The sequence below is a fragment of the Anopheles moucheti genome, chromosome 3 (genome assembly GCF_943734755.1).
Source record: "Anopheles moucheti chromosome 3, idAnoMoucSN_F20_07, whole genome shotgun sequence".
In the NCBI taxonomy this organism is placed as follows: domain Eukaryota; kingdom Metazoa; phylum Arthropoda; class Insecta; order Diptera; family Culicidae; genus Anopheles; species Anopheles moucheti.
Window position 1 is genome coordinate 47,149,260 of NC_069141.1, and position 27,365 is coordinate 47,176,624.

The following is a 27,365-nucleotide window of genomic DNA, read 5'->3' on the forward strand; positions in this document are numbered from 1 at the left end:
ATGTTAAAGTGGACGGTTACAAAGCGTTCGGAAGCCAACGCAAAAAATGTGCTCCCACGGGATAAATTGTTATTGCAGCAGCGCCAACACGCGAGACGTTCTTTGGGAGCGTTAAGTGAGCGCTTAGTCAGCGTCACCGCAGACGGTGCTGGGAACGGTGGATCCAGAAGCAGGAAAGGTCGTCGATCACTGGGAGGACCTATCCGTGAAGTTTGCCCGAACTATGATAAGGAAAATCAATGCATTACCTCGACGCCGCATCCTACGATTGGACGGAGCGTTGGTTCACCGTACTCTATGGCGTTGCGTGATGTTAGTAACATTACTCCGAACACTACGCCATGCCGCCTGTCAAACAGTACGCCGCAGAGTCGCAAACGAACATTAGCCGTTTCGCCCTTGTCGTCAGGCCTGAAGCGAAAAGAGCACGTGGACAGTGTGCGTGAACCTTACGCCACAACACTGCCCACGTTCGACATTGAGTATTCTCCTTGTGGCGTGAAGGATGTGCCGTTCTTAGCGCTTCGTGGGCTGGGATTGACTGAATTCGACAAACCGGGTCGTTACTTCCCAGCGGATGAACAGGAGCCCTCTGCCAAACGGATGAAAACGTTCACGAAACCACTGCCACTCGTTGAGGATTGCCAACGTTGTCAACCTACCGAGGACAAGTTGAACCCCTGTTTGACTCCGTTGTCGTCGCGCCTGTCCGAATTACGCTTTAATAAAATCAACTTCAAGCGACCCCTTGCCGTGGGCAAAGCGATCAACAGTATGCCGCAGCCAGCACCGCCACCACCACCACCATCATCCATAGAAAACATGGAAGATTCCGAGCTGTCGCTCAACTCATCCGAAATGGGCGATCTAACGCTCGACAAGATGATCGATGCCATACTGGAGAGCGCCAAGAAGGACAGCAGATGGGCAACGCCACGTCCAAAACGATCGTTGAGTGTCAAATCAAAGCAATCGAAAGGATCTTCACCCACCTACACGCCTGCAGATGATCCTGCGGCAGATTTGTACCTCGGACTCCGGTGCCCTCCCCGGTTGTATCGGCAGGAAGGAGAAACAACGATAATACTGGAAGAAACGGCGAGCCACATCAACGAACGGGAGGTAAAAACTCCTGATTCCACGCAGGATCAGCATTGCACGGCTGCCAAACACACGGCGAAGATTGATTATGTGCGTCAATCACTAAGCAAATGCGTTGCCGCTAGCCCGCTCGAGGCTGCGTGTCACCTGCGCCGCCAGAAAGCGGTCCGAAGAAAGCACAAGCTTGAAACTGTCGGCAATAGTGAAAAGCAGGGCACACAGCGGCACGAACTTACGCTCGAGGATTGTCAGGCGGGCAGTCCCGAGACGCCGCACATGCACTGCAATCAGTCGAAACTCAGTCAACTAAATGTGATGCAAACTCCGGTACGCGAGGATCACCTGCGATTGGGCTCGGAAAATCCGTCCCAACAAATGTTGTCGGCCAACGCAACACCCGATATACGTTCCATCGATTTGCAGGGCACCTCGACACCCACCGGTGGATCGATCGAGAAGAGTCGAAAATGTTTGACCTTCTCCCCGACGCCCAGCGAGGATTCGATCGAAAAGCGACGATCCGTAGCGTCGTCGACGAATTCGCGCTGCTCCAGAACGAGCACGTTCACCGGATCGGCAATCGGTGCTGGTGCGATGCGCGGTACACTGGAGCTTAGCGTCTATCTTGAGCAGGATCGGCGATTACACGTACACGGTGAGTGGTGTATGGTATGGCATCGTTGACGCCGTTTTAGTGCTCTCAAACTAACCCCATTCACTTGGCCCGTGTGCACTTCTGGCGCACGCGATCATTGCTACAGGTATAACATTTCCGCATTGCCTCTGGTTTCTTTCACAGTTATCCGGTGTAAAGATCTTCAACGAAGCACTTCCACTAGCAGTACGGGTGGTAACAACGCTATTAATGCGTACGTCAAGGTGGCACTGATCAACTTCGGAGCGCCTCAAACGGATTTAGGCTTTCAACGGACCACTGTGCACCGGAACTCAAGTAATCCCTGCTACGACCAACGCTTCCATTTCGAAATTCACCCAAACGACGAGCGCCGCGTACAGCTGGCCGTGTGGCATCGAGATCGGGAATACAAGTAAGTGTAACGTGGGATAAGCATTGGGTACAATTAAATGTCACGCTACGAACCAGAACGACTGGTTGTCAATAAACGAATGATATGCAGAACGGTCCAACGCCGCCAAGTTTGTCGTTGGCACAGTACACAAATGTCGGTAAAATCTCGCATCAGCCCATCGCTCTCTCGGCTCTCAGCTGGTGCACTTTTGCGCATGTGTCCACTTGCAGTATTCGGAGTTATCGGATGCGTGGTCCTAGTTTTCGGGCTTCAACACTCGCGGTCGCTGTTGCTTATGCGGCAGGCCGTACATACGGACACAGTTCAAATTCAGCTCCCGGGTACATTCCAGACCGTTTTTTGGTGTGATCTCTCCGCCCAATAATACCAGGGACCTATTGGCCAGTGGTTTTCCAAAGACCGTGAAACTTCCCACGAAACTGGTTCCGGTTGCATTGCAGTAGTATGTCATTCAGTTGAAAATAGTGCAATATTTCTAACGTTTAGGTGAGAAATCAACAGCATTCGTGCATGGAATAAAGTAATTTGTGCACGGGGCAGTGTCATGCGGGTGCGGGAGGGGCAGGAAGGGGGGCTGGGTGCTGTGGTCCATGATAATTGTTTTGATAGTGTGTGTGTATGCAGGTGCGTGCGAGTGTGCAAAAAAGTAACCCCTAACAAAATTTCGCTCAAAAAACGCAGCAAATCTGGTTGTGTTACATTATCGAAGTGCGGAAAAGGTACCAGTTTATGTGATTGAGTGAATATTTCTTCCTGGTGGAACTCTTGCGAATGTACTCAGCCGTACTGCCAGCTCTGTGTGTTTCGAAAGGAACGTTCTCTGCCAGCCAGAACGACAAGGCATATGCAGCAACAGTGTAACACAACACACTGGAATACTGCGACACCATGCATAGTTGCGGGTGGAAGTGCCGACCAAAATGTGAAGTTGTTGTGCTGCTTCACATTGATGTGACTGCAGAACATCAAGGAAGCATTCGTCCCCTAAGAAATTCAGTCCATCAAAATGAACAGAAAAGAGGAACAATGTTTCTCATCTCGGTTTCAATGTGCAGGGTAGACAGGAATAAAAGTGTATGGAACAATTAGAGCTGCCACGATAAGAGCATCAATTATACTAAAATTTAAACGGCGCATGCGCGCTGGTGACGCGCGTGTTTCACGATGGAAAAGTGCGAATGTGTAAGTGGAGGCATGTATAGCTACTCCAACGGATATAGAAAAACTTCGTTTTATGTAATCGTCAGTGGAAAAGTAGACCAGGGACTGTGCACATCGGGCATGGTGGCGTACCGTGAGAGCATGAAATATGTTACCGTAGATTCGTCTAATATGCTGTATAGTTATCAATAACATACAAAACAAATAATAATTATTGCTAAATGAAAAGTGTAAGTCGATCTTCGAGCTAGAGTGAAATCGGATTCTTCAGCAGGCCCCATGCCTCATGAACGATATTTCAAAGTGATTAAAGGCGGACTTTCAACTTATAATTGATTGATGATAAAAAAAACGAATCGAAACATAATCATGATAGCCGGCCTCTTATGAAAAAAAAGACTTTTGAATCATCTAATATGTATTTTATATAATCTAAAAAGTGTTGATCACTGCAAAATTTATTGCAAAAGATTTTTATAATAATGACTTGTCGTAAGCATTCAACGTTCTTTCATTTATGAAGCGATTTCTTCGAACAACGAAATTGATTAGTAAGAGTTGGTGGTCTGTGGTGTTGTTTCACAGAAAGATCAAAATGAAAAAGAAATATTTAGTCTATAGCTATGAAGTAAACGAGTTCCTATTTAAAGATGCTTTAAAGCACTTTACCAAAATGGAATGATTCGTTTTCTTACATAATACAAGACACACCAATGCATTGCGTTCATTTTTTAAATCAACAATTTGGGCTGTATGATTTTGGAGGTTCGGTTATGATATGGTGTATTTAAGTTATTTACAGCTATTTAAAATTGTTACAACTCGTACAACTCTCGCTACACTAGAGGTGTATCACATCTTCAGAAAAATCGAAACCATAAAGGAATATAAAATTCTGTGACCTTTCAACACGTCAGCTACCGGCAATGCTGCCGGTGGGTCGATTAGTTTTCCATTCAGCCTTTGGAGAATTGCCCGAGCCTGTTTGCATGTTCCGTTCCGGGCTACGAACCGCCCACATATGGAAGGCTTCGTAGACAAACTGAACCGGTGCCAATTAAATAAAAGCTTCAAAGCCATCATGCAAATATATTGCTTTCAATAGGCGCTCTAATTTCATTGCTCTACTCATTCCATCCCTCCATTAGGAGTCTGAATTCCCATGCTGATAGCTTGTCAACACTACATTTTAGGAAATTGGCAAATAATGCTTTAATAAAGATTATGTAGAGCAACTGTAAACAAGTGCAAACAACATTTTGTAATTTTAAATGAACAAAATTGTGTCATAAAACGAATATCATAATTATCGTTTGGAAGTATCCCATGCATTCGGATGCAGTTTATACAATCTTCTTGTACTATTTCTGTATGTTCTTCATTTTAAAAATGTCTGAAACAGTTATATTTCCCTAATATGACATCGTTAGTATTGATGTTACTGCAAATAATGCAAATGCAAATTAAAATAACCATTAAGCAATATAAAGTTGGCATTAATAGTTTAACACTACATGATACTAATGGAACTGATGATTGTTACTTATACTTGAGCGCTTATTTGGTTTCGCGCATTATTTCGGTAAATGTAGTATTTCAAGGTCAAGAGCTAAATTTACCACAAGGGGCAACGAAACAATGGCACTAATTATGAAGACTAAGTAGATTGAGTGGGATACTATGAAAAGTAAAGCTACCTGACAACAGCGAACGTAAAAAACAAATTGCCATAACATACAAACATAAACCAATCGTCACGTTGTAATATAAATTAATTAATTATGTTTTTTTTCTCTCATTTTAATATTACAGGCGTAGTGAGTTTCTAGGATGTATGTCATTCCCAATAAAACATGTTACTGCATCGGTAAGTGATCATTTAATATCTCCGCTTATTGCTAATGTTGCACTTGATGCTAATGAAACATTTTCGTTGTCACAGGGCATTAATGGAACATACCGTCTGCAGCCACAATCCTGTCTGACGAATCCTACTGTACCCATACTAGAAACAATGTGTGAAAATTCACAATCGAGCATGGAGGAACTAATGAACGCTGAAGACAGCAGTAGCGCAAAGGCAACTAGCACGGTTACCTCGACAACCGCGTCTCTGGCTGCCGGAGCAACTGGTGGTATCATCGGCAATGCTGGCGGAGAACAAATTAGCCTCAGCAAGAAGGCCATCCACCAGCGCGATGCAGATGAGAATCTGTTTCTGCGCTTCCTGGAACTTGATCCGTCTCCCGAAGCATCACAGACGATCGGCACCGGCGGCGGAGGGAGTCAGACAACACCGGCCACTCCTCGCCGTAGCTCGGTCAGTGCCGTTAGTGGTCCGCTCAAACCAACGACAGGAGGAACATCGTCCGGTCGGACACCATTTACCATTACGAAGCGGTTGGCGCGAACGGGCGATCGAGGTTTTGGATTTTCCATCGTATGGACTCATCCGCCCAGAGTGGAAAAGGTTGAAACGGGTTTGTCGGCGGATCGAGCAGGCATTTTACCCGGTGATTACGTGGTGTTCGTCGATAAGCACAACGTGGTTACGATGCCCGAACAGGACGTGTTGAACCTGATTCGAACACAAGGCAATTCGCTGCTGCTAGAGATCTTTCGCCGACCACAGTCGACCGGTGGACTACAGCTGCAAAATCGAACCAATGGTTTGCGCAACATGTCCGCTGGACAAACGCTCAGCTCGAATTTTGGTGGCATCACGAACAGCACGGGAAACATAACTACGCTCAACGTGTCTGCCGGTGGTGGTGTTCTAGCGCAACCGGATGAAGGTGAACCATTCGCGAGAACTTCTCCGTCTCCGTTCGGTGTGGCTCGATCATCCACCGCGTGTTCGAATATTTCGATTGAAACCGCCAAGCGAAAACTTCATCTACCACAGGTCACTTTTAGCAAAGAGGTAGGTAAAGGTGTTCTCGTGTAGGTGTCTTACCGCGAAGACTCTTGATTTGGAGCAGATCGCATCCAGAGGTTACGATCTGCCCATTTGATGATGGTTCCACTGTAAAACAGAAAACTCCATCAAAGAATGTTTCAATTACGACGCACATGCAAAAGCATTTAGATAGACGGATTAACACAATCACTGCCAATGTTTAATGGACGTGTTGCGAGCAGAAAACAGTCTGTTCGGAGCATTGACATCAATCGGATTCGTAAGGATAAAGATTTAAGTAGGATTAAGTGAATCATGCGCATTACATTGAAGACGCGTCATCAGAACATGTTGGAAAAATACGCTTCATAAGTTAAGGACACTGCTCCCCTGCTAGCGGTACAGTGTCACAAGAGCTGTGCTGCCAGAGCTAAGAATGTTGTGAGCCTGCAAGCCATGGTTGTGCTAGCGGCTTGATTGTTATTGAATTTACGTGTACAGACGTAAAGGTGGCACTGGGGCATATGCGTGTGTAGCTGTAATCACAGTTCATTAGTTTATTCAGTGAATTTGAGATTTTTGTTTTGTTATCGACCTTTACGGAATTATTAAAAGCGATGATTACGGAGACGGAGGTTAAAAAAAGATGAGCAGAACCCGGTTCACCATCGGTTTCGAATTGACTGATATTTGTGGAAAATTGCAATAATTAGATAACGCCCGCTGGTTTGTTCGGTTTGGACATCCAACACGTGCGAAGAGAACGGTGTGCCTAATAAACGGTCGACACTGAGCTCGGGAACCGCAAAGCGAATAGCGTAGAAGAGGGTATCGATTTGTCGGTGGTGTAAACACCGACCAGCTTTAGATGAAAAATTAATCAAAATTACCGTGTAATTTGTAGTTTTTGTACGGGTACTCTTGTTAAAATTAACATAACCTTTAGGTTAAAAGCACAAAACCGATGGTGAACCAAAGCCAAGGAACAGTCGGAGTGGCTAATGCGTTGTTTATAGTTAGGCTCTATCGAAAGATGTTCTGTTTTACATTTTTCATGGCTTCGGATTTTGGCAATCAGTGGAAAAAAAATACATTTTAGTTTTCACTGTCAACCTTACTTAACACATCACCGGAAGTATAACCCCGGCTATATGAACTATTCGAGCCCGGAACAACTTCCCGAACAACTGATTTCCAATGAGGATGAAACATATGAAATAATCGGTACATAAAACACGAAAATATCAATGATTCGAGTATAAATTTAACATAGAAATAGAAGGCTTATTACAACGGTTAATTACGTCTGAGCACAAGTGTTCGGTCCCTAACACTACTTTCAGCTTAAGCGAATGATCGGCGAAACGTGTTTGGTTTCACTCGGTTACGGAGGTGAACCCATATGACCACATACGAGGTTGTATGACTGTAGTTTTAACAAAATGTCGATAAAAGCGAAAATTTCAAAACACACACTTTTAGGTAAAGGACCATGTTTAAGGTGTTTTTAAGTTTTGTTTTTTTTTTCCTAGCATAATATATGTTTGTTCTGTTTTAGGTCAATTTAGTTTAGTATTTATTAGTTTCTGAAAATTAAATTATCCTTTTTTTAATCAACGCTGAAAATAAACTACAAAACTGTTACACACAAGCAATGATTGTCATTTTTATTTAAACACATTTTGTAGGTGTATGATTTTAACGTTTCGTTAGTTAGTTATGATGTTTTCAATGTTTCAGTTAGCTTTGTTACGTTTGCTCCTTAACTATCAGTACTTCAACACTGATCAAGTAATCGCAGTTGCCGCAGGAGTTATTTTGACCGCTCACAGTTATGCGTCGTCGTCAGTTATGGCAATGTAGATGGTCTAGAAAGAGGTCAGGTTGTAGCATGATCGGTTGGAATCCAGCACCACACAAAAAGACACTTGTTTGACACTTGAAGACAATAGTGAGACACATACAAAAAGATTGGTTTTTGGGGTTTTTAAAACCTGTTCATCACACATTCCCTGGCATGGATTCATTTATTGCAGTTTGGTAGTTCGAGTAAGGAGAATTAGTAAATGGTAGATTAGTAATGTTTCACATGCGCTGTTTACCCATGTCTGTGGCCACCGGCACGAATTCCGGCTTGGAAACCGCCTCCCAGAGGTCCCTGCACACGCAGCCCTGCCCCGATTCCGCCATGATGCCTTCCAAATCCTCCTACACCAGCTCCGATTCCAGCCTGAATGCCTCCCCCGAGTGGTCCACGAATTCCAATACCAATGCCAAATCCACCATGGAATCCACGGTGACCGCCGAATTCCTCCGATGAATGGCGACGCCTCATGCAGCCACCGGAGCGACCACCACCATTGTTTGCCGAAGGAGCCGGTGTCGGTTGCACTGGATTGGCCGGAGTCTGCACGGTTGTGGTTGATGACGTGGTTGTGGTTGAAATTTGCTGCATGATTTGCTGTGTCACTTGCAAAAGGCTCTGACTAGTGGACGTGATCAATATGAACTGACCATTGATGTTGATAATAATTGAAATGGAGCTTGAGCCAGCATTGGGAGCGGTTGTGGTAGCGGTACCAGTATTGGAAGCACCTGTTGATGCAGAGTTACTAGCCGTCGTAAGAGCAGCCTTAGTGCTAGACGTTGTAACGGAGGCTGCAGTAGTGCTTATTGTCGTCGTTGTCACAGGAACCACGGAAGCGGTAGTGGTTGTTGTCGTCGTAGTTGTCACAGGAACCACGGAAGCGGTAGTAGTTGTTGTCGTCGTAGCAGCAGTGGTGGTTCCACTATTAAGGGTTTGAATGATCGCTGTAATCGTAGCAGTGTCAGCAGCGTTAACAGTAATGATCGCTGAAAAAAAACATGAAAGCAACATTTTGTTAGTAATCCGCTGTGAGAAAGATGTTGTAGCTGTACGGTGCTTACATCCGCCAATGTTAAACGACACTGTGCTTCCAGATGATGGTGCAGCGGTGGTAGTCGTGGTCATCGCAACGGTGGTCGATGAGCTTGCCAAGACGGCATTGATAGCATTGATAGTTGCCTGATCACTGGCAGCGATGCTGATGATGCCTATTGGAGAAAGATCGACGATCAACTCTAGTTCTAAGATGGTTACAAGAATATTTTAACACGTACTTCCATTAATGTTGAATGTCACAGTTCCTGTGGGAGCAGATGTAACTGTGGTTGCTGATGCGCTGGTAGTTGTAGTTGGGGCAATGGTCGTAATAGGTAGAACCGTGGTCGTGGTAGGAGCGGCAGTCGTCGTGGTAGGAGCTGCCGTGGTCGTGGTAGGAGCTGCCGTGGTCGTAGTAGGAGCTGCCGTGGTCGTAGTAGGAGCTGCCGTCGTCGTGGTTGGAGCGACTGTAGTCGTGGTAGGAGCGGCTGTAGTCGTGGTTGTCGCAGCTGTTGTAGCAGCAACAGTGGTGGTAGTAGCACCACCACTTCCACTGAGGAGACCAGTACCAAGAAGACCACCGGTAGAGCCGATTCCAAGACCCGCTGTTCCACTGCTAGTTCCGGTTCCTGTTCCAAGCAAACCCGTACCAAGAACACCACCGGTTGTACCTAGTCCAGAGCCCAACAATCCGTTCGTAGTAGCGGTTCCGAGCAATCCTGTGTTCAGAACACCGTTGGTAGCACCAAGTCCGGATCCCAATAAACCATTCGTGGTTGCGGTTCCAAGCAATCCTGTGTTCAGAACACCGTTGGTGGCACCAAGCCCCGATCCTAGGAGCCCATTTGTGGTAGCGGTTCCGAGCAATCCTGTGTTCAGAACACCGTTGGTAGCACCAAGTCCGGATCCCAATAAACCATTCGTGGTTGCGGTTCCAAGCAATCCTGTGTTCAGAACACCGTTGGTGGCACCAAGCCCCGATCCTAGCAGCCCATTTGTGGTAGCGGTTCCAAGCAACCCTGTGTTCAGAACACCGTTGGTAGCGCCTAGTCCTGATCCTAGCAATCCGCCGCCCAGTTGCGGTTCTGCTTGTAGTGGAACCAAAATTCCCAGCAAGATGAATGTCAAAGTTAGACGCATGTTTCCTAAGTCCGTTCGTTTGATCCGATATGGAGTTTCGTCGGAAGTAACGGTCTTCGGGTATAAGGAAACAAATTGAGTTTGTACTGAGTGTCTCCCAAAACATTTTGTCGCCCTTTTATATGAAAACTGTGGCTTACTGTATCGTTAAAAATGTCGTACCAAACAAATGTTCTATTATGTGCATTACAAGTGTACAATTGTGGGCATTTTTTGTATCGCTTACAATAGGGTCGTTTGTAGACTCATGAGAAAACTGAACGAATACGTAAATAGAGTTGGAAGAAAAAAAATACTAGAAGGGTAAAAGGTAAAGCACATCGAACTAGTTAGGAACTGCGTTTTCGTACAGCAGATTTGAGGTTTGAATTTTTTATGCAATTGAATAACTCCACCACCAACAACATTTGAAAATACACACTGTACACTTTACACTGAAATGAGGTTACCACTTTATATCTAAGGTTCCGTTACGATACTTCGTATTTCAACAACAAACTGGGGAAGTTGAATTAACTTTATGAATAAGGAATTTAGTTAAAAAGTTGCTTAGTTGTCGTTGATCGTTGTGATGGTATAGAGTTGAACTTCAACTGTGGAAGTAATGTTTCATTTGAAAGTTAAAACATCTCATTCTATTTCTCATCTTATTTTATTACTATATTTGGACAGCTCTTTATATCTCAACATTCTAATAGCTTAGTTATTGTGTTTATATAGTATCAACTAGTATTACGTGGTAGAACGACATCAGAATAGCTATATTGGTCGCTTGGCAGTTGATCATATGCGCTTAACGTTCGAAATGGTTGCTCTATTCTTTACAGTCAATTGTTCAACAATTTCCTGACGATCATCGCCGCAAGTTCCTCTATCAGCTGATTAGCCGTGAACAGCATTTTATTAACGCCATCAATTTTGGTATTGAGCGATTTGTCAATCCACTACGCGAACGAAAAGACTTAATCTCACCGAACGATCACAAAATCCTGTTTCAAAACATTGACGAGGTTGGTTTAGCTTACAGTTGTGATATCTAATAAGATTACTAGCTACTAAATATTTGCATTGAATGTGTCGTCCCATCAGCTATCGCGAATATCTGAAGATATTCTGGAGCAAATAATTCAGGACGAAACCGAACCACAAATCCATTTTGCTTCCCGTGTTTATTTATCGAAAAGTACAGCACTTTGTGCGGCTTACAGGAAGTATTGCAATGGACTGAAGAAAGCAGATTGCGTTTTGGTAAGATATTGAGATTGTGCATATAATTCTTTGTCAACCGAGATTATGAATAACTGCATGGACCTTCCTTCTTTTCTCTGTAGGTCAACAAGTCAAGAAATTCGAACTGTGATTTTATGAAATTCATTACGGAGCCACCGGTACCAAGGAAACGTCCAGATCTAACTACATTCATACATCGACCGCTTCAGCATTTTAGGGAAATTTTAAAATTAGTGCAAATGATAGCGTCCCATTGTCGTGTAGATAGTGAAGAACATAATAATTTCAGCAGTATCATAAGCGAATTACAGGCAAGTTTACGAACCAGGTTGTGTGCGAAGTGTCTAGAGGGTTTAAAATCACGTGGATTCCTATCATTGCAGGCAGCGTACCGTGAAATAACCGTTGGTGGAGGGCTTATGGAGCCGATCGGCGAAGGGCGTCCACTTTTAACGTTACAGGATTTAGAGGCACGCATGGTGTTCACGAAATGCAAACCATTTCAGTTGGCATCCCATGGACGGCAGTGGATTTTTGGTGAGTCTTGATGATAATACCGGTATACGATTTGTTGGCTAAATGTCGAAATCTCTATTGCACAGGTGGGGATCTGTCACGAGTTGAGGGACGCTCTATAAAACCTTACTGGACGCTGCTGTTTAGTGACATCTTGCTGTTTGCGAAAGTAAGCCGAGACCGTGTGCTGTTTATTACCGAGGAACCGATAGCACTATCCACAATAACTGATTCCTGTTTTAATATTCGCAAAAAAGGTAAGTTTTACAAACACACGTCCACACTTCGGGGTTCGGGGAAAAAAGGCAAGATTTTTTGCCTGCATTGCCTGACTTTGGTGACCAATATTTCGAAAATTTAAAGTTTACAAAAGATTACTCTGACAAGGTGACATTTGGTTCCGAAAAAAAACAACTTGTTGTTGTTTGGTTCATTAATTCGTCGTTTACAAGTCGTTACCAAGGGTCACCACAAAGCGCCCCTGTCTTCACACGACAGGACTGGTCGAAAAATCCCATCTAGAACCATCCCCTGTAGGACTGACTATCAGACTTCATGTGGTAAAATATCAGTTGTTAGTACCAGGTTGTCTGATAATTGTTTGGCTTAACACATAGATCGCGCTAGTAGATTTAAATCGATATCATTTTTGGTTTGCACCAACCTTGAAATGAGTTCTGTCAAAATTTGACAGCACTCGGACAATAACCTAGTAGGCTAGAGCATTTTGTATGACGCAACTTTTGTGTATTGAATAATCATGGAAAAGAAGGAATTTCGCGTGATGATAAAGTATTGGTTTTTGAAGGGGAAAAATACAGTCGAAGCCAAAAGTTGGCTTAATAAAGAATTTTTGGACACTGTTCCACCAAAATCAACCATTAAATATTAGTATGCTAAATTTAAAAGTGTTGAAATGAGCACTGGAGATGGTGAACAGTGGACGCCCAAAAGAGGTGGTTACTGACGAAAACAGTAAAACAATTCACAAAACTATTAAAAGCAAGCGTAATGTGAAGTTGATCGAGATAGCTGATACCCTAAAGATGTCTGAGGAACGTGTTGGACATATCGTTCACGAGTATTTGGATATGAGAAAGCTCTGCGCAATATGGCTGCCGCGCGAGCTCACATTTGACCGAAAATAACGAGTTGATGATTCTGAGCAGTGTTTGGAGCTGTTTGAGCGAAATAAATCCGAGTTTTTGCGTCAGTATGTTACTGTGGATGAGTCTTGGCTTCTCCACTTCACTCCAAAGTCCAATAGACAGTCATCCGAGTGGACTGGACGCGATGAACCTGCGCCAAAGCGGAGGAAAAACGCAACAATCAGTTGGCAAGGTTATGGCGTCAGTTTTTTGGGATTCGCAAGGAATAATCTTCATCGACTATCTTGAGAAAGGAAACACCATTTATTGCGACCACTATATCAAGTTATTGGAGCGTTTGAAGGACGAAATTGCCAAAAAACGGCCACATTTGAAAAAAAAAAAGTTTTGTTTCATCAAGACAACGCACCGTGCCACAAATCAGTGAAAACAATGGCAAAATTCATGAATTAGGCTACGAAATGCTTCGCCACCCATCGTATGCCCCAGATATGGCTCCCAGTGACCATTTCCATTTTTCAGATCGCAAAAGGATGATCGCTGGGAAGAAATTTTCTAGGAGAGGGGCATCATGAAATTATCTCTAAAATAGCAACTATTGCATTGACTGAGGAGAGTACAAATTTCTCAAGGCATTTCCTCCTTGTCTTTTGCCGTATCCCGGGCATGCTCGTTTGTGATTGTGTGTAGTGCCGTTGTTGAAATTGCTGGTGCTATTGCTGGTGAAGATGTAGTTGTTGCAGATGTCCGTGTGGGTGTTTCTTCCTCTCGATTTGTTGGATTTGATTCAATTGGTGCGTTTGTTGTGATATAATTTCCTTAACTGTCCTATTGGATTCCGGTGGATGATGATATATCAACAAAATTGCAACTTATTATACAGCAAAATGGTGCACATTCGAGCAAAATCGGACAAATTGAAGCATGGTTAATAAAACCATCCATAAAAAAATATTGGATTTCTTGTTTTCCAGCCTAATATTAATATTAAAGCCCCTCTTCTCCAAGTTAAAATGACGGTGAAATTAGTAAATTGTGGAATATGAACATGGGTAGGAGATTCGATGGGCGCCTGCGGTTATTGCTGCAAATGAACATTGCGGGCAAGAAGAACAATATTTAGAAAATAGTTTTAAATTGAAATAGTTTTCAATAGTAATAGATGGAAGTCTCAAAAGCAGGCATCGTGAGGCATCATTTGCGAGTGATCCATTGACCCGACAGAGAAGAAGTCTGATGGCAAATCGCGTAGCATTAAGATGGATTGTTTCGATGCGCTGGCTCCAGATATGTGCTGAGGGGCCCGAAACAAGGCATGTGTCCTCTCATATCGCCAAGACTAAATATCAAAGCGCAGGGTTGAGGAGATTTCTAAACTCTTTTGACATGTGAAATAACATGTCTAGATTTTTATGGTTAATTAAATTTATCATGTGAGGTCTAAAACTGCGTTGTTCGTCAAGAAGGATTCATAAATCTCTAACAAATACCAAACTTTGCAATAAACTATTGTCAATGTTTTAGTCCAGGGGTCTTCTAACTTTTCAGTCCGCGGGCTACTTTGATTGAAACTACCGTAGGTGGGGGCCACTTACACAGAGGCTGGAGGCTCCCGACATGCCGTAATTTAGAGACCGTCGTTTAGAGAGTGTCGAATAGAATAAGAGAGCTGAAGTTTAAAATGCTAACTTATCGCTTAGTATTGTATATTATTGAGGTAAATAATTGTTTAATCAACGCTTGTTTGTTCCACCAGGTACTGAATTCCGAATCACCATAGATCCCAACGGCAGACAGATTGAAAGTCCCACGGTACATTGTGCACCGGACTTATCCCGGACACCGAAAAAAAATTCCAAAAAACGGTACATCGTACTTCGCGCTCCGTCGACAGAATTGAAAGCAGTGTGGCAAAATTTGCTAACAAGGCAAATGTGAGTATGTTGCTGCTTTGGCAATACAATAACGGATTTTGACGCTTAGCAGCAGTGTAGTAGATTTGTTGCGTTAGTTACAGCATGATATTTATTCGTTTTCCTTTTTTACTGAACATCCTATTGCAGTTTTTTAGTAAATGCAACTCTAGGATCAACACCATTAAGCAGCCCACTTGACTCACCGGATATTTTGCAATCGTTTGTACCAATAAGCGATATCGGAGCGACGGCTACATCAGCATCCTCGGTGAAGGTGCCATCGTTGGATGGTGTTCACCTAAAAAACCAACAGGTGTGTTCCCTAGGTTCATTACCATTAGCAACATATTGTCATAGTAATAGTAACATTAGCAATACAAGCTTTCACAACGCTGCCACGACGGTACTGAGTGGCATAGGAATAAGTAGTGGCAGAAAACACTCAACCTTGAGCGGGCGAAGTATCACAGTAGATAGTCGTAGTTATCGATCGTTAGCAACCGTGCAGGATTCGATATCCGAGTTACCCGAATTAATTTTACTGCAGCATGGTCGTACAAATCATAACTCAACAAATGATTCGGCTGCCCGGATGGCCGCCATGAACAAATCCGATGGTTCCACATGTACAGCAGATGAGATAAATCAAAACTATTTGAACAACATAGTTGCGGGTGGGGTAGCGTCAAAGCACGTGTCCAGCGAGGATTTGCAGAACAGTCAGGCACAGTCAGGTGGAACCCTTTCTGTTTCCACTAGAGATCGCATTTTGCACAGTTTTTCACGTGGCTCACGTGACAACATGCGATCTATTGTTGAGTTTAGTCTCAGTTCCGTGGGGCGATCGTTTATCGATAACGGGGATGAATCGGATCAGGATGCACATTCGATGGTGATGGAAGATGATTACATGCCCACGCCCGAGACACCACCGCCGAACGTATCGCCATCGTCCTCCAACAAGGTGTCTGATACGTTTTCGAATGATTTTAAGGAAATGATTATTCCACCCAGCGCCACCGTATCACCGATCGAGGCTAACCACAAAAGTAAAGGCAACGATTGCAGTAAATACCTTCTAGCCAGCGGATACGGAGGGTCGTGGGATTTGCTTGAGCTTGATCTCGACTTTCATCAGGTGAATTGTGATCCTTCGTTTGGCAATGATGTTACGGAAACAGAATTCCTGGGCGATGATGACGATCCTTTCGGTATGCTTCCCACGCAACCAACCCCCCCGAACCTGCTGGATTTGTAGTCAAAAGCGGATGATTTAGTTTTTCGCGAGTATAGCGACTACTACCAGCGATCGCGAGGTGAATCAGATCGAGATAGGTTATGCGAAGATCGGTGGTATATCGCTGGTTCGGGCGTTATCAAAGAGCATAGCGAATAAAAGGCAATAAGTGCAAGCTGTCTGACAGTAACTGTACCGCCGTCCATCTATGGGTATTTGTCCATTTTATCTGTTTATCTTCACTCGTATGATTGATTGTTCGTGAAATGCGTCGCAAAATTCACAAACCTTTCATGCACAACGAACTGTGTAGACGTTTGAGTTTGTTTTCCGAAAGCAATCTCCATGTGCAGCTTGCCACATCCATTTTACAACATATGCAGCGAATAACGATAGCAAGTATCTATTAACGGTTATAACTTTAAAGCTAGATTGTGCGTGTCCAACTAAATGTTGCATTAGACATCGTAATTTATTTCGAACAGTATAACAACTCAGGTATGGGAGAGATCAATGTGAAGAATCGAGGAGATGTTGTTGGTGAATTAGAGTGAATTTTACAATTTCCTACAGCCGCAGTAAAGTGTGTCTGGCAATGAAATGTTACATAATGTGTACAGGAAAATAGTTTTATGGCTGTTAAATTAGTGAAAAACATTATGAGATTTGTTTCGCCTTTTCAAGAGAAACATTTTCAAAGTGATTGTCCAATTCACTTCGATTCATTAATAACAAGTATAATTTGAGATATTATGCATGCATTTTCTTCAAGGTATTACAAAACTTTATTGCATGTATTCATAAGATGTCATAAGCAGATGAACAAAACGTTAAACGGAAAAGATGCTCTAGTTTCTTACGAGTTCAACATATTGTGTACCCTACTTTGGAAATATGTTGTGCAATTCGTTACACGCTTTGCAACATACATCCCTCATACAATCCTTAGCGGTTTTCCTGCAAATGTTACATTTATTGATTGTCGTTGGTTTTTAGATTTATCTCGTACATTCCGTGCCAGTGCTGCAAATTCGATGGAAACATTTAGCACACGTTCTGTAGGAACGATTTTGAATAAGAATAATTTAACCGTTTTATGTCATTTTAAGAACATAAGTGGTTTGATAGCAATTTTAAATATTGAGAAATGTCTATAGGATAAATATTAAAGTTAGCGCAATAGTCGAAAGCATAGACACTAGATGAATTTGAAACTTGGTAGTTAAAAGGAAACAATCTCAACTTTATTGCAATTCAACCGTGTTCCCAACACTGTATACTAACGCAATTGATCAGCCGTTTTGGCATTTAAAGATAAATGTGTGTGTGTGTGTGTGTGTGTGCGTCTGCTAAGAAGATACTACAGTTAATGTGGCGCTAAGTACAACAAGATCCAGGCAATTCGTTATACGAACAATTCACCTTTATCAATTAAGAGCATCTAAATAAACATTCGTGTATCTGTATGAGCTAGATTACACTAAATTTACCAACAAGCCAATGTGCGCAACGTTATCCATAAAAAGCTCGGCATTCACGGGTTAGTACAGCTTGCAAAGAGGAATTCTAGAGGGCAAAACGCTATCAGCACAATCTAAATGTGAAAAAATAATGACACTTCTAATTTGGGTACAGTTTTCCTTTGATCGAAAACAAAAAAAAACTCATTTTTGGAAACAGTAGATGCAGATGAGCAGCATCAGCTAGTACATCCATTTACAGACAAAAGGTTACATATGAATGAAGAGGATAATAAATACAATTGTGTTCGGAAAATTAAACGCTTGTTAGTTTCATTCCATGTGCAACAGGCTGTGTCCTTCAAAGAGAGTACGTACGTTCAAAAGCTTTGATCAGCTAAACAAAACTTCTACCACGCGTGGGAAATGTAATTCAATTCGTGTACAACACAGAAAAAAAAACACAGTCCGGCATTGCTTGGGAAGCGGAATCTTAAGGAACACCATTCGTTGATTCTGATATATTCAACAACAAAAAGAAAACTAGATTTTTACCAATAATGTCTAAACCTCCGGTAACGTTGAGCGTGATCAAACCTTTAAATCCAAAATCTATGGGTACAAATTTTAACTGGGCATTACAGCAGTTTTGAACTCAATATAGCAACCGCCTTTGTACTAATCGTAAAACGATAACTGTAACAAGCGTTAAATTTTTCGTACAAAATTGATTTTTGTTTTCCATTTCATTATTTTGGTTCGTATAACAACCCTGCAGCAAGCTTAGGAAAAGCTACAACTGAGACAGATCGTACTGAACTGAAGGTTCCGATCGAACAAGTCCAAATTGATGTGTGATAGCATTTTGCACAAGTACGTAATATAGTGGAAATATTTTAGCGAGTATGGCAGCTTAATTACCCTTACCAAAGCACTTATTTTCTACTCAGATATACATTTCAAATGCATGTCCTTTCCTTTAATTTATGTCTCTTTTTCTCTCTTCCTCATTTTGTTCACGCTATCTTACAATGCCCACGGGTTTTTTGTTGTCGTTGTTGTCGTTGCGATGCGTCCTTCAGTCAAGGCTGAGCAGAGTTCCAAAGCAAGTCGAAGAGCTTATCGATGAAAAGTGTAGAAAGCTCAATAAAACCGGTATACCGCAGGGCAGTGCTCTACATTTGGCGCAATGGATGAAAGGTCAGCTGAATAAACAGATCATCGAATCCGATCCTATAGATTCCGAACCCGAGCAATTGGTAGAAGATTGGTCGGTAGAGCAAGTGAATAATCGGTCAAAAGAACTGAACCTGGTCGATGCTGACGGAAGCCCTTACAGATCCGCTTCCCATTGCAATGGCACTAGTAATGGGATTGTAGGCAAAAATAATGGACCCCCGAGCCAACCGCCAACTGACGACAATTCAGCGTTTGAGGACGATGATGATAATAAGAGTGTTTCTAAGAGCACAACATCCGACAGTCAAGTAAGTATAAAATAACAACTTGTGCCGCTCCCTTAATTTGCTATGCGAAACACCGACATGAATCGTTTCGTTTGTTTTTGAATGTTACGCGATGTTACTTGAAATGTATTTAATCACACAGCCAAGAGAGCAAACCAGAGTGTGTTGTCATAGTTATGCTATCGCTTCTTCATATACAAAATGAGTAAATTATTCATCTACAGCGAACGTCATTTGCCCCATTAATGATCGAAATGGAACCACATCCGGGTTTAGTTAGCAATATGTGTTTTTGAGCCCACCTGCAACTGTTTGCGAGTGGCTTACATCATTATCATCTAAAAGTTTTTAAGTACTACTACAAATAACATCGCGTAGAGCAAAGCCAAGACTATATGTAATATGTAACTAAAAACAAAATCGAATGTGGTTGCTCGAATTGGAACATTTACGATTTTGGCTTGAAACTAAAGTGATATTGACTCAATGCCGTTTTGAATAATCAAATTTAGTACACTATAAACTTAGAAATATTCAAATATTAACTAGTTCAATTACACGAGCAACTAATTTAATTTTAAAAGTTGTAACTATAATCCGATAGTTAAAATAGTACACAATTAGAGCACAAAACAGATGAAAGAGTTATGTGTTTTCTACATTAAATACTTCTTTACTTCTTCAAACACAGATAACTGTGAGATCAAGCCCATTAAGCAACAAGTTGGACACGATATCCGTGTGTCGGCAGTGCCACAAGAACTGCAAAAGCCGCTTAAATTCACCAAGCAGCAACTCACTGACGGTGCAGCACAGCCACAGTACTCCGTCAAATCGTTGCTGCGTGTCCAACTCCACCACCGGTAGCAGCCTCAATAAGAGCCCGAACTCAATGTCAAGCGTATCCTCGTCAAGCACATTGACCATGCGCGGAAGAGCCGCGGCCCAGGAAGCGGATTGCGCAAGTCAAGGATCGATAGCGGAGGGTGCAATCTGCCACCGGCAGGCATCGCTTGTTCATGTGAAGCAGGTAGGAGAGTCCGAACGACATCTGCAACTGTCGACCAACGGCAACTATAAAACAATGTGCCAAACACCATGCCATTGCAAGTGTACACCAAAAGATTTCGAAAAAAGCACTCTCAGTCCCGATGAGTTGCTACACGAGCGGGTTAAAATATTGGATAATGTTTGCGAAGCCACCACCACCACCACCACAAATATAATCATTCAGCATTCGAAGGATACTAGCAAGATGAATGGTTATCCGCGTTCGTTGCAGGAGCGTGTCGATGAAGACACTGGCAACCGTGATGAGCGCAAGTTGGAGTATAATAATAACGAGAACGATGATACCGAGTGGTCCTTGATGGGGTTGATTGGATTGGCTCAACTAAATCCAGCTGCATCGTTAGTTCATATGGATCCGTTCGAAGCATTGCCAACCATCGCTGTAGTACCGCCGACGCCAGATGCTTTAGGCAATGTGACTTACGCACGGCAGGTTATGCCGCCATCGCCATGGACAACGCTTGAAAGAAGTCATCTTCAGCTAGCCCCGAGTAGCTTAAGTTCTGCACACGTGACCGAAGGAACGCTCAGCGACGAATATTCGCCCGATAACTCACCAGAGGACGAAATAGCCGAACCGCCGTATAGAGCATTGAATCCTGGTTTGAAGCGTTACGGAACAATATCGAGTTTGGAGCGAGTTCCGTCGGAGGATACGGATGATAACAAGACATATTCTTCAGAAGAAGATTCGGAAAGTGGTATGTGTATGGTGCGATATGGTAGTTTGACGACAACTGTTGATATGTTTAACCCTTCTTTAGACATTAAGATTGTTACCAAAGAAGTATACGACAATAATACGCAGACATTTCTGAACTGGACGACCAGGGCGGGCAACTTTATCGAGGAGTCTCGCGCCTTCATCGATCGGTATCTTGGACGTCGCGACAACAGTACTGAAGAGCCAGAAACGAATGGTGATGATTGGGAGAAAACCCGCGTAGAAAAACGCCCCGGTGAACAGCATGCGGCGAGCAGTGGCGGCGATGAGGAGGAAACAGTCGAAGGTGAAACGTCGGCCACCTCTGGGGAGGAAGTTTGGGGTACTCCTACCAGTGGTGGTGAAAATGACGATATGCAGATATTTGGAAGCATTGAACAAACACATTCGGTAAGTTTGGTTAGGTTGTAATAATAGTATATTTTACTTGTTTCGCATTATGCTTACTCAAGCTGCTGTAATTTGGTTGAACGAGATCACTTTGCATTTAATTTAGCTTATCTAAACGACGTGTACCTGACGATCCGTAGTGGATCTTAGGGTCGAGGGTTACCAAATTACAGAGCAGTAACTTCAGAATAATAAGTAGAAAATAGCCTCTAGACATCGGAGTTCAATAAAATCCGTGGCGGCTCTTGTCAACATTTCTAAAGATTGTATAGACCTTTAGCATGCGATATTCCTCCGTTAAGTCGAATATCGAACAAAAGCTGGCCTGAGAGGTAAAACTGAAAAAGCTAGGATGGCATTCATGCTTGTTACTATGTGCTTGTGATGACTATAAGCCATATTTTGATTGGATTTATAAACAAGGATCGTGAGGTAGTTGACAGACAGGTGTCGTTGTTTGTCGATCAATCTGAATATGCGATCATCTATGATCGATGGTCTTCAATCGGACAGCTGTGGATAAATGTTGACGTCGACATCAGCCTGTTGACTAACCTGAAGATCAAAATGTGATACAAAAAAGCACAGAACCAAAAACATCCTCTTTTGGCGGGTAAAGAACAAGGAGATCAACGTTATTGCCAAAACAACCTGGTTGCCAGGATTATTACCAGGTTAACCAACTTATAGATTTTGTAGTTGTTGATTAGTTTTTTGAGTTCATGTTCGATTAAGGCCCAGTTCAGTATTAAGAGAAACGGGGCGACACGATTTGGGATAAGGATTTGAACACTCCAGCTGAATATCAGAAAATCTGTAAGTTAAATAGATGTCACAGGATCACTCATTCTAATTATTCGAGCACGGCTTAAATGGTCCATTCAATCGCATATCAAATAGCCACATACGGATTCATATTGAACTTAATTGTTGCTAACCACTCAATTTCTCTAAATGTGTTTGCTTTCATATTGAAAACTAGTCGCCAACCAAGTCGTCTTCGTCATATACAGGTGACGATGACACTGAGCTGATGATGGACGAATTGCTGATGGCGCCTCCGATGACGGCAAGTGCAGTTCGTGGACTTCTCCCTAGGTATGTTGGCGCTTGAGATATACACCATTACTAGGAAGATAGTTATAGATTATCTAGTTCAGTTGTGACTCTGTCCATTGATTGATAGAACATTATAACCTTTCTCATCGATGATCTCAAAACTGTTCGATCTAGATAGCTTAGTACCAATATGTTCTGATTAAAGTAGAGAACGAATAGATGCGCGCAAAACGCTGTGCAACGATTTAGTTATGGAGAGTCTTTGTACGAATTTATTTGATCTGTTAGTATAGATGGTTTTTCTTCATTCTTCCATTAACCCCCCCATGCTGAAAAATATGTTTGATTACTGTGAACACTTCGATACAAGTAGAAGAAAGCTTGAACCTCTGTTCGAAGAGGACAGTGAGAGCGCGGAATCAGATGATGACAGTAAACCACTCAGCGGTCGCGATCACCAGGTAGGATATGAGTAGTACGATATGTAATTTGTAGCAAACAAAATCATTTCTTAACTATAAGGTAGACTTTCACTTTCCATCTTCAGGCATGATACCTTTGATGCATACAATTTCATTTGTAGGTTTATTTGCAGTTTTATAATGGTATTACTAGATCACTACCCTTACGGTACTTGAACGCTACGGTTGACAAGCATACGCATGATCGTTTTTGGTAGTGTATATTGTATGTTTTTTTTAGCGTTCAGCTGCCATACAAATTGAATACCTAGAAAATCTATTATTTTGTGGCAGTATTTGTTGAATGAAATGTTCAGTAGCGTTCGTAGCAATTGGTTTTCAATTATTGCACAACCAGTTCCATTTTGCAGCACATAAACGTAAGACGAACCAAGAGAACAGCTCAATTTCGCTAGTTCACTAACAACTAAATGATGCAGAAATTGAAAATTGTTAGTTCATTCTCGCCGTTTAACTTTTCTTCTATGCAAATATAGAGCACCGTGTTATGCGTGAGGTATGAGTTTGGTCAGAAGAAAATTTAAATTCAAATGAGATACATTTTCGTTTTGTTTTTAACAACGTCTCAGTGTCAAAAAAAAAGTCAACCCGTTTTGCGTCTTTGTGCGTGTGGCTGCGTGTGTGTGTGTATCTTTTTTCGTCTAGCTCCAACTACTAACGTTTGTTCGCTCGTTTGTTCGATTGCGTAGATATCTTATAATTAGCGGGTAATTTACTTTCGATAAATTGGCAGGGGCAAGCTTCGGAAAAAAATCCTCCGGTTTATGCGGATTTAAACGATTCCACCGGTACCGATTCGGTAAGTACGACGCCGTCATCGACCCCGCAGCCCGAGAGGAGCGAGACGATCAAGACTACCACTCCAGACGAAAACTATGGGAGTGTTGCTGACAGATGTTATGCATCTGTGCAGCTCCCGAACACCGGGACACCCTGTGCAAGCGATACCGCACGTTTCGCCGACAAGGCAAATGCACCGATCGGGCTCAGCCCAAGGCTCGAGATGCGCTTGGCACTGAATCACGACATTCTCGGCGACGAAGATCTGCTCACCTACAGTCCTGGGCCGGACCTGACGGCAATTCTCGGGCGCGACCTCTCCACATACCATCGGATGAATGGGAAGGACATTATCATGAATCGTATCGTGACGCGTGTGAGCAGCTACATGAACATTCAAGCGGCGGTGACATCGACCCCGGCCAGCAAACCGACCACGGTGGAACCCCACAGCTCTGCGACCAACCAAGCTATGAAAAACGGAATGAGCTCATCATATCAGCAAAACAATTCAAAGATGGATACACCTATACTGCACCGTCGAAAACCTACCGCCCCAGTTACCTGGAGCAGTTTTGGGTTTGCGGATCGAGGTAACAGCCTAACACGCAAATTGGATTCGTCGGCAGCGGCCTACTAAGCAAGAAACATATTTCTTACCTTTGCAGAAGAAAGGACTCTGTCGGACCTGGAACGTTTGGCGAGGCGGGAGAAAGTTTACTGTATGACCCAGCTCAATCACAACGCTTCTCAGCTGAAAAGAGTAGCTAGCTTTAATACAACCACGAAACACACCAGTAAGCTGTAAGCATCTGTGCCACATTCAATACAATGCTAGTGACATTGATTATTGGGCTTAATGCGGTATTTCTATCCATTGCTTTCGCAGATTCAACTTTTTGTATCGACGCAACTCGGAAAATCAACTGGCGGGACTCTTGACCTCGAAAGACAGTGCGGAAGATAGTGCCACGTGCCATTCCGATCCGAGCCGTTTGAATTCTCCCCGAAAGGAAACGGTATGCGAGGTTCGTTTACCTTTAGCTTGCGTTCATTTTAATACATTTCCATTCGCTTTTGCTCCATGCGTCTTGCAGGTGAAATCACTCGATCGAAGGTTTTGGAAGCAACTGAGCAAAAGACGACGCGCTAGTTTCCACGAGGAACTCACAACTGGCGCATCTTAGGTTAACCGACCTTTAGCATACGATGCTCTTTTTGCACAAGTGTGTTCTCTTTTTTAACCTAGACTGTGTGTTACTAGACAGCGATGCTAGTTTGAGCGTCCTTTTATAACTCATACTGTAATGTTAATAATGGGGCACCACTATTCGCAAATCATTCTCTCGCTAACCTTATTGATCTGTCGCTGCTGCAGCTCAACAGTTATTGCAGCGATTTCAACAGTTATTAGGCTAGTATCTGTGGAACTTAACACTTTTTTGTGTAGTCATTTATGATACTATGCGCAAGCCCACAACTCTGTTCAGAATCTAATATGATCGTGTACTGATTTTAAGTATAATCGTGTTTTTGTGCAAATAGAAAGACAAGTTTATGTTCGTACATTTTCTCTACAGTAGTTGATAGCACAGAGAACTAACAACTAACAAACTAAAAGAGAACTAAAGAGAACTAGAAGAAAAATACTGCAGCATTTCAAGCATCAAGAATATTCGATACAACGGAAATTTAAACCAAAAATACAGGAACAAAAACTAATCTCGCGTACTTTGGGTACCTTGTTAGTATGGGGAAAAAAAGAACCATTTTCTTTATGAAACTTTACGAAAAGATAACCAATGAGTAAGAAACAATGCTGCATGTACTACATATGACAAGTGACAGATGGCATCACTGCTCCGAGATAACGCATTAATGTTCCGAATCCTGTAAATATGCACACTGTTTAAAAACATTTCCACTCTACTTCAATAACTAATTCTTTGCGGTGATGTAAGTCGTTACAAGAAATAATGCACATAATTTAAATTCAGTTTCGGCGCAAGGGAAAGGAGATTTATTTGAGATGTTTTGATACAAAGGTACGGCTTGACAATCCACGATTGCGAGGTTTTATCGATTTACTGTTTTGGCGTAATTTAGAGCAATTGTTCGATTACCTCTACAAAAAAAAAATATCACCGGAAAAGCCGGCTGAAAAAGCCAGCAAAGAACATTTATTTCTCGGTCTGCTATCGTCAATATTACGTCCAGCTGAATATGTACCATCCGCGCCAACGAGTATACTATACAAAATGGCCTCCCGTCCGGAACCCTAGTAACTCTATGTAAGTTGCTTCGTTATGAATGTGAGATGATGGATATCACTTCTTTTAATACACCCAAAACGTTTAGAAAGGTCAGACACACTAAAAGCAACCAGACCAGGTATTGCCAGATATCTTAGTGTTAAGTTCGCTAGTGATAGTTATTAAATTTTAAATAGATTGTTTATGTATTTTAGCTAACAACTATTTTCAGAAGTTTTCAGAACACTAAGATGCTTACTAAAATGATCAGAATTGTTTACGTTGCATCTCTTGTGGAATGCGGTTATCCCAACTGAGTTGTATGGAAGCAACGATTTCGAAATGATCTGTTTACCAGCTCATGTATTCTTCTGTAAGATGTATTTTTGTACAATTTACTACTCTTAAAATGGTAAAATGCATCAAAATTCATCCTTCTATTTTACGTCCTTGGACAAACGAACATATATAATAATCCTGCAAACTGCAAAGGCTTCTTATTAGAAACAGAAGAAATGGAATGGCTTAAGCTTTCATTCTCATTCGCACAAACTGGTTGTACGCACTGTGTACAGATTAAAACAAAACAAACGTAAACAAAAACGCCAAAAAAGAAGCTTTACAATGTACATTTCACAATTATACGCCGAAAGCAAATAATAGATCGAGTACGAATGCAATAGCTAATAAAAGAAAACACACAAACACAAACACAAGCATCACGGTAGTTAACTTTGAAAAGCATGATGGGTAAGCGAAAAACACTTTACGTGTAAAGAAAATACTTCTTACCAGTAGATACATCTAATTGAATTTGTAAACCCTAAAATAGAAAGATCAAAAAGCCGTCTTTTTAATAACAATTCATACAATGCATTCAAAAATCGCTTCAAGTTCGGTACTCTTGCACACACAGAAGTTACCGGTGTCGATGTCGATGGAATCTGCAATAAATAAATGCAATTTGTCATTCTTCACGTAGCTAATTCTAAAAGACATTCAGAATAGATGGGGATCGTGGCCTACTGAAATTGAAAGTAAAAAGGGGTGGTAAATGTAACGGTAAATCAGTCAATGCAATTTTGTGATAACTGTCACAATAAACTAAAACAAGGATACAGAATCAAGCGAAAGGCGTGAATAAAAACAACATTTTGAGTTAATATACCACAATGGCAATTTGGTAGTTTGCATAAGGTAAACCACAATACCACAGAAACAAAATTAAGGTAACATTGAGCAACGGGTTGTACGACAAAAAACGAATTATGTGAAAATACTAACATATTAACACAAGGAGCTACTAACAAAAATCTGTCACCATCGTATTAGACGAAAAACCAAACAAAACAGTATTTTGCCTTAAACTGCAATTCGACATGAAGTATTAGACATGAAAAACATCTTCACGAAACAAA

The 27,365-nt window shown here is 42.2% G+C and overlaps 2 protein-coding genes across 2 annotated transcripts; one reads left to right on the plus strand and one right to left on the minus strand.

The window, feature by feature from the left end:
- Positions 1-27,365, plus strand: LOC128305552 (uncharacterized). Its single transcript, XM_053043053.1, has 20 exons — positions 1-1,756; positions 1,901-2,150; positions 5,127-5,181; positions 5,257-6,237; positions 11,083-11,265; positions 11,345-11,503; positions 11,587-11,800; positions 11,873-12,022; positions 12,088-12,258; positions 14,867-15,044; positions 15,174-15,339; positions 18,806-19,210; positions 19,881-20,961; positions 21,025-21,374; positions 22,357-22,472; positions 22,807-22,894; positions 23,649-24,288; positions 24,364-24,499; positions 24,585-24,714; positions 24,793-27,365. Exons 1-20 carry the CDS (start codon positions 1-3, stop codon positions 24,880-24,882), a joined length of 7,299 nt encoding a protein of 2,432 aa, XP_052899013.1. The 3' UTR covers positions 24,883-27,365.
- LOC128305553 (putative per-hexamer repeat protein 5) lies at positions 8,312-10,255 on the minus strand. Its single transcript, XM_053043054.1, has 3 exons — positions 9,355-10,255; positions 9,142-9,288; positions 8,312-9,066 (listed from the first exon to the last, which is right to left on the minus strand). Exons 1-3 carry the CDS (start codon positions 10,253-10,255, stop codon positions 8,312-8,314), a joined length of 1,803 nt encoding a protein of 600 aa, XP_052899014.1.

Coding starts and splice junctions, on each gene's coding strand:
- LOC128305552 (XM_053043053.1), top strand. CDS start 1: ATGTTAAAGTGGACGGTTACAAAGCGTTCGGAAGCCAACGCAAAAAAT. Junction 11,504..11,586: donor AGAAAGCAGATTGCGTTTTG/GTAAGATATTGA, acceptor TTTTCTCTGTAG/GTCAACAAGTCAAGAAATTC. Junction 22,895..23,648: donor TCAGCGGTCGCGATCACCAG/GTAGGATATGAG, acceptor ATAAATTGGCAG/GGGCAAGCTTCGGAAAAAAA.
- LOC128305553 (XM_053043054.1), bottom strand. CDS start 10,255: ATGCGTCTAACTTTGACATTCATCTTGCTGGGAATTTTGGTTCCACTA. Junction 9,289..9,354: donor GACATTCAACATTAATGGAA/GTACGTGTTAAA, acceptor TTTCTCCAATAG/GCATCATCAGCATCGCTGCC. Junction 9,067..9,141: donor GTCGTTTAACATTGGCGGAT/GTAAGCACCGTA, acceptor GTTTTTTTTCAG/CGATCATTACTGTTAACGCT.